The sequence below is a fragment of the Triticum aestivum genome, chromosome 3B (assembly GCF_018294505.1).
Source record: "Triticum aestivum cultivar Chinese Spring chromosome 3B, IWGSC CS RefSeq v2.1, whole genome shotgun sequence".
NCBI classification, from domain to species: domain Eukaryota; kingdom Viridiplantae; phylum Streptophyta; class Magnoliopsida; order Poales; family Poaceae; genus Triticum; species Triticum aestivum.
Genome location: NC_057801.1, coordinates 705,182,503 through 705,189,639, shown reverse-complemented (window position 1 = coordinate 705,189,639; position 7,137 = coordinate 705,182,503). Strand labels below are relative to the sequence as shown.

Here is a 7,137-nt window from a genome sequence, read left to right as displayed (position 1 = left end):
GCGCCGGTGCGCCGGCGGAAACTTTGGGCCGGTCCTTTTTAAACCATTAGATTAATGCGCTGATGACCGTTAGATAACCACGCAAAGTCATCGTCTCCACGCACAAATTCTTCCTACGCGGAAAAAGTGGATCGTGAACGAAGTGCGGCCCACACGCACCAGCTGTTGTGCCACCGGGCGTGCGTCTCCGGCTCCAACACCACCAGCCCCCCTCGTCGCCGTCGCAGACCTCCGGCATCCCGGGTTCGCATCACCTCATCGCGCAGGTCGCAAAAAAATCACCGCTGTCGTGCTTCATGGCCAGCAACGCCTCTTCCATTGATGCCGCTCGCCGGAGCTCGCAACAGGTTCCAATCTCCCGTCGATGAAGCACACATCGTGCAATCCAGCATACATCGCCGGCAGCTGCAACTTCGAGTGCTCGTGCTTGCAGCCTTGCCGGCGACCGACGCCTCCGGTTGTAGCTCCGGTGTAGACGGCTTGCAGCTCAGGTGCACGTGGTTTGCAGCTTCCGCAGTACATGGTTGAAGCTTTTTTTAAAGCCGATTGTAGCAAACAAGTTGGCCTCATCCAGCAAGAAATTGAAAGCAACAAAAATATCCAGTTACTTGATCGAAGCACGGAAAAATGCCAGTTCCAGCAAAATTGAATGACGGTGGTAGCAAAATTTAGGCTGACTCCAGCCAAAAACAAAACAAAACAAGGTGGTAGCAAAAAATCTTAATGCTTCCAGCAAAAATAATGTCTGGTTGAAGCAAACTTTCTAGCCGACCGCACCAAAAATTGCAATCCCAGCAAAAAAAAAAAATAGACATGTACTCGTATCCATGGCAATCACTGGTTCCAGCAAAAATGCTTAATGTTTCCAGCAACAACAATGACTGGTTGACGCAAAAAAACCTGCTGAAGGTCGCGGCTGTTGGTTCGAGCATTTTGCTGCCACGGTTATAGCACTTCCAGTCGCCCGTTCCAGCAAAAAAGCCGGCCGGTCCCAGCATCGTCTGCGTCGTCGCCGCACGCCACCCCAACCCGTCGCAGCTCTTTCAGCTTCGGCTTGATTAAACAGCGGCCGCGGCGCATCATGGCTTGCAGCTTTTTTGACTCCCCTTCACCATGGCGACACATGGGTAGGATGCACGGCCTTTCATTGCATTGTGCCACAGTCGTGCACATGCACTTTCTTTGCTCCCTCCGATTGCTGATGCTTCTACTCTTTGTTGTGCAGTGTCGCCTTGTGCCGACAGAAAGGCACATCATACATGATATTAACACGTTGGGTGGTAATTTTACAATGGATGGGATAAGCTCCAAATCAGAGCTGGCGCAAAAACAAAAAAAAAAAAGCTACAAGTGGGAGGTTCTGCATCACAACGGGTGGCCGCAGACTGCAGTACAATCTGTACTGCCGTGCCGGGGGAGCAACGCTGGCTCTGGCTGGCTGCAGTACAACGAGCTGTACTCGCTCCCTCCCTCCTTCCGTACTTCACTTGTGCCTGCCAGGAAAATGCAGTGCAGTAGTACAACACCAATCTCCGTCCGTCACATCCCTTGGTGGCACGATGAAAAGCTATAAGTAGAATCGATCGCTACAACTTATATAGTTATAATAAGCCTGAAGAAGAAGAGGATATACAGATACAGCCATAGATTTCCGTCAGCGTAGTAGGAGTGACGTGACGGTGAACAAGGACAGGATACGCGAGGAAATTCCTGCGGGGTCGAACTGGGAACACATGGGATACGAACCGCTTGATTGACGAGCGACTCTTATCAACTCATGTGTTCTCAGGTCGCCCCCGCTGGAGCCTCCTCGCCGCAGATCCACTACTTCATTGATGCATGCATGCTCAGTCGTCGGCCAGGCGTGCGCGTGTTCAGAGGCCTCTCGGTTTCATCGGAGATCAAACTGGTAAATGTGCAACTGCTTCTCTTCTCTTGATACCAATGTGGGTCCTAAATGTACAAAACCACCAACTCCAACCTTCCAGTTGCGCAATTCCACATTCATCATCTGATTCTCTTTCCCTTCAGAGTACGTCCCCATGAACCCCTACCATTAACCGTCAGTAGCATGTAACTAGATCCCATTACAAACGCTGCTGAGAGCATCATAGATCTGCCTGGTTGTGCTCTCGTCGTCGCAGTAGATCACGGTCCTTTCAGGCGCCATCTTCACCAGAGCTTCTCCCGGACTGGTGATCAAAATCGAGCGCACGCAGCCCGCCGAGCCATCATCGTCGTCTGCAGGGAAAGCACACGCGATCCCCTTCTCTTGCAAGGCTGCCAACAGACGGCCTGCATCGACAGCTCCCCAGTGTAGCAGCTGCCGCATCGACTGATTGGACTGATCCTTCGGAGCTGCTACCAGCACGTACTGCCCGTTGCTGAGATGGAGCTTTGCTCTCAGCCTCGCGATGGCGATGGCCTTGTCCAACTGCCTAGGCTGCAACCCAAAGGCGAAATCGGTTGGAAGCCCCACTTCGAAGTCTTCCCGTATGTTTGGGATCTCCATGGTTTTGCCCTTGGAGTAGTACAGATATGACCATGGAGTGTCCTCCTTTGCTGGACACCGCGACTTCAAATCTTCAGGAAACTGCAGGGTATAGAATAGAGCATGAGGAAATGATCGCTCGCTTCAAGAAAATCAGCTCCACCAGAAGGATGTGGGAAAATAAGTAATGGCATACCAGAACGAGCTTCGGTTTGAGAACTGAGAGCAATGGATTGACTTTTCGCACCCTGTCAAGAAGAAACTCGAGCCTTTAGTCTACATATTCTGCTTTGTTATTATATAAAGTGGTGAAACATAAGCTTTTGAACTTTCAGCATACTTTATTCCAGAGAGGAAAGAACATTCAAGAACTTGGATTGCCACAGGCATGAAAGGCTTAAGAATGAACTCAGCATCAACTCCTTGCTGCACGTAAAATAATTACGTATTTAGCATCACCGATAGCAGTTAAGATTATGCCACGTTCGGTGAAAAGATTGAAAACCTGTTTACCTCCAAAACAAGAAGATTCCGTTTATCAGCATGCCACCGACGAAGCAAATGGACAGCTGTGCTGTGCCTAAGGCTCCAGTCTGGACAAAATACAATGCAGGGCTCCTTCCATGCTGCCCTGGCAGGATTCTAGCGTTATTACACAGCAGAAAATGCAAGAAACAACATTAAAAAAGTAACTGAAATCCAACTGTTCAAGTGAGCTCACATGAATAAAAGCAGGACAAGTCATAGTATAAATTATGCTAAGGGTAGCAACCAGATATTGCTGGACCTCCATAAATTAACAGACAACAAAAACCAAAAATAAGAAACAACCAGTACCGAGCTTTCTATAAGGAGAGTAAAAGAGATCAAAGTTAGTGATCCTGAACTAAACAATCTTAAGGTTACCTATCATGTATTGTCGTAAAAAGTAATAACTAGCAACAAAATTTTGATAAACTTCTTACAGAAGGCCCTTTGAGTATAGATGAGGAAACAGAAACAGTCTGCCTTCCTTCAGAAGCTCCACATGGCCAAATAATGCCTCCTCCTCCCTTGAGAATAGCTGCAGGATAAATAGTGTCGCAGTAAGACCATGATAAGTTCATATGTCAAAACAACCATAGTGAGAAGGGAATGACCTTTTCTTGGCGTGGCTTGCATAGCCATTCTGGCACGGCATTCGTAAAGGATATTATTTTTTCTGCTGCACCAGAAATCATAAATATGGGTACCTGGCTCAAAACAGGGGGAAAATGACAGCCCAAAACAACAGGTGCAAAACATGTGAGAAGACAAATGAGTAATGCAGAGAAAATATAGTGATTTGGAATGGGCATAATATTTCATATAATAGAACTAAAGGAGCTTGATACTTTAAATGACTACAGTGTAGAACTAAAACACCCTTTGTACCACATGCATCTCTAAAACACTCTTTAAAGCTAATCATCTTGCAGCCTGTTGACTGCAAGTCAGGCATTGTCAACTTCACATTTCACCATTAGCAAAACCATGCATATCCTAAGTAAAAATATGCTGGTATTATTAACAACATTACTACAAAGCCTGACTTACACAAAGCACAATGAAAATATATTTTAACATTAATATTAACAAGAATCCACTATACAATAACAAGGGGTCAAGAACTACTACAATTACCTTCATGTTGGAAGAAAGTAACGTTTCTGATATGTGTTCCAAAATTAAAAGAATAACCCCAAGTCGTCCTATTGGTATTAAAACAGAACCTCCAGATTTGATTGCATCTGATATACATGAGCATATGAAACTGATTCTCTCTATCTCCTCTGCAATATCATCATTCTTAGACAGGCATTGGGCATATTCATCCTCATCAACACCATCAGCCCTTGAAGATTTTAAGTAACATTCCATGCAAAAAGAAATGCAGAAGGTTATTTTTAACACATAAGCAAGTCATACAAAACTGAACTGCGACACACTAGCATACCTCGACAGTGAGTCATCACAAACCATTGCATTCTCACCCAGATTCTCATTATTCTCATCCATGACATTCAAGGACAAGAAATCTGAAAACAAAATGATGTCATTTTCCTTCAGAGAGTTATAGTCGCAATCTAAGGCATGGGCTGACACAAACACGGTGCTTGGCAAGTAGGTAATACTTGCTCTTGGACCCTTTATTGACCAGACACAATTGCCAAGCTCCAGGCCAGAGCTAGAGGCTTTCAGCATCAACATGCCATTGAAGCAAACCTCCTCTCCATATTTAACAGTCTGGGTTTTTCGCATGCATTCTTCTAAGTTTGGGGCACTGCAATAGGTGTAATCCAATTAAGAAAAGAAAGCAGGATGACAGAGCAGCGTTGATATCATTATTAAGTAGTGAATCTCCTATGCAGTCATAAAATTGAATGGCAACCATATGGTCCAATCTCAGATATTTCCTTGCAAGACTAAAATCTAGTCAGCTCTATTTGCATGTAACTGAGATACTAAGCATATGGAAACATTTAGATCTTCTTTTACTCAAATGGCATTTTCAGTTGTCACCAACAACACTGGCCTAACACCAAGCTAGGTTACTAGGGATGTAAACATGTGCCGTATCAGATGTGTACATGAAATTACAGACTCAAGTATATATTTCAAGTAACTCAAGGTTAAAAAAACTACCATAGATTACAAACTTACCATATTCATGAATGAAAATTTGGTATCTATTAAACTTCGTAATTTGCTACTTGACTAGTAAAATATTAGAATTTGGCTGTTGCCAATTTATGGATTTGGTTGGATACTGTTTGCTCCTAGCACACCCCTTAAGATTATCAAATTTAAATTAACCAGCAGAAACAATTTCTAAAGGCCAAGGATAAATATGGGAAACTGGTATATTTGTAAGCTTTCAGATGTAAATTTCTCTATAGTAAATGGGTAACACATGCAATTCGGCAAGTAAATGGCCTATTAAATAATGTGTACCTGTAGAGAGGCATCAAAGGAGCTAAATCCATTCCCTCGTCTTCAATCACTATATTCTGCAATGACGACAGGAGTTTATGGAGTTTCTCCCCTTGCATCCACTTGGGTGACCCATCCAGATCTGGCCCATAGTACCTTACAAACTCAGAGTGCATCTCCACGAGCTCCCCCATCATTAGCTTTCCAATCCTTGCAGCTAACTCTGTAACATAAACCTATTCAAAGTTTCATACAGTCAACAATCGCGCTATATATTTCATTGTATGCACTAGCACCTACCTATGGAGGTGAAGTTTCGTTTAACAGAAGATTTTACAGCCAATATAATATATTTCGATCCCTTGGTAATTGTATACGACCTTTAAGAAAAAAAACATGCCCAGACGTTTCAGTCCCTAAGTTCCACTTTGTAGTAAAGGGACCTAAGGATGTTAATTGTCTGCAATCGAGAACAAAAAGCCAGTGAGCATGCCTTGGGATTCATACAGGAGCGGACTTTTCTTCATCATTTTCTTAAAATAGAACATCAACTCCAATTGTTCTGCCCCTGTTTCCCCCCATTTTTGTACACCTCAGTGCTAACCTACAGAAGTTAATTATACGCAAACTAAAGAAAAGACAATTAGCTAACTCATCTGTCCTTCAGACTATTGGATTTCACATTCAGCAAGCTTGTTCTTTCAGATAATCTGAATAGGGAAAAATCATACACTAACATGTTAACTACAGTTTCAAATTCTCAACACAAGTTCCAGCCTAAACAAGTAGAGTTTGAAATTTAGGGTGCTATGCACCAAAGAGTGGCAGGGATGGGAGTCACCTTGGTGTTTGCGAAGCTTGGGAGCCGCGTGAGGAAGGGAAGCCCAAGCATCCCCGTGGCAGAAGACACGAGCACGGCATCCACGCCACCTGCTTTGGCGGCGGCCGCCGCCGCCGGAGACCAGTAGTGGGGCACCGCGCGGATGAGGTCTCCCGCGTCACCAGAGTCCGGGCCGAGTGGCACCGTGGCGAATGCTGCGAGGGACGAGAGGTCGACGGGGCAGTCGAGGAGGAGGCGGACGCCCTCCACCTCCAGTAAGTGGCTCGCTGGCGAGTGGTAGCCGCCGCCGCTCCCGGGGGTGGCCACGCAGGTCAGTTTCATGGCGGCAGTGGCGGATCTAGCACTGGGGCGAGCTCGGGCGGTCGCCCCGTGTCCCCGACGGCGGAGCAAGCACCCCTCCTCCTTACCTATTGTTCCTCCTCCAGGTTCGAGCAGGCAGCAACGCGAGCGGTTGATGCCGGCGGCGGCGCTGCGTTTCTTTCTGGGTCGAAGGGTGGGCACGAGTTTTTTTTTCTTTTTAGGGAGAAGAAAGAGTTGATGGATTGGGCCGCTCCGTACCAGAATTTAAAGGCCCAGTTATTTTACTACTCGTCCCGCTACAAATCGAAATCGAAGTATATTTCGTTCCTCTTCTCCAAAATCACTAATTAAGGAATACTCTTTGCGGAGATCACTCCAACTTTTCCAGATTGCGACAAGTGGCGCGTTGCATGTGCGCCACCTGTCGCAATCGCAGAGTTTTCCCTTTTTCTTAGATCCGTTTATTCAAAATGTTTTATCTCTTAAACCGTGCGTCCAAATCTCGAACCGCTTTCGCCATTGCATTCCTCGCGTCGAGATCTTCAAAACTAGA

At 45.6% G+C, this 7,137-nt stretch overlaps 1 protein-coding gene across 1 annotated transcript; it reads right to left on the bottom strand.

The window, feature by feature from the left end:
• Positions 1-1,200: 1,200 nt before the first annotated feature.
• LOC123071881 (integrator complex subunit 9 homolog) lies at positions 1,201-6,740 on the bottom strand. Its single transcript, XM_044495451.1, has 10 exons — positions 6,285-6,740; positions 5,465-5,679; positions 4,467-4,793; positions 4,154-4,364; positions 3,631-3,723; positions 3,457-3,554; positions 3,005-3,122; positions 2,832-2,917; positions 2,688-2,739; positions 1,201-2,593 (listed from the first exon to the last, which is right to left on the bottom strand). The coding sequence occupies exons 1-10, from the start codon at positions 6,603-6,605 to the stop codon at positions 2,078-2,080; spliced, it is 2,037 nt and encodes a 678-aa protein (XP_044351386.1). The 5' UTR covers positions 6,606-6,740; the 3' UTR covers positions 1,201-2,077.
• Between the last annotated feature and the right edge of the window lie 397 nt (positions 6,741-7,137).

What these genes read in the sequence shown, in the direction of transcription:
- LOC123071881 (XM_044495451.1), bottom strand. Translation starts at nt 6,605, where the DNA reads ATGAAACTGACCTGCGTGGCCACCCCCGGGAGCGGCGGCGGCTACCAC. An exon ending in CCTTTGATGCCTCTCTACAG is followed by an intron (nt 4,794 to 5,464) that starts GTACACATTATT and finishes CACCTATTGCAG; the next exon opens with TGCCCCAAACTTAGAAGAAT. An exon ending in GGAATCTTCTTGTTTTGGAG is followed by an intron (nt 2,918 to 3,004) that starts GTAAACAGGTTT and finishes TTTTACGTGCAG; the next exon opens with CAAGGAGTTGATGCTGAGTT.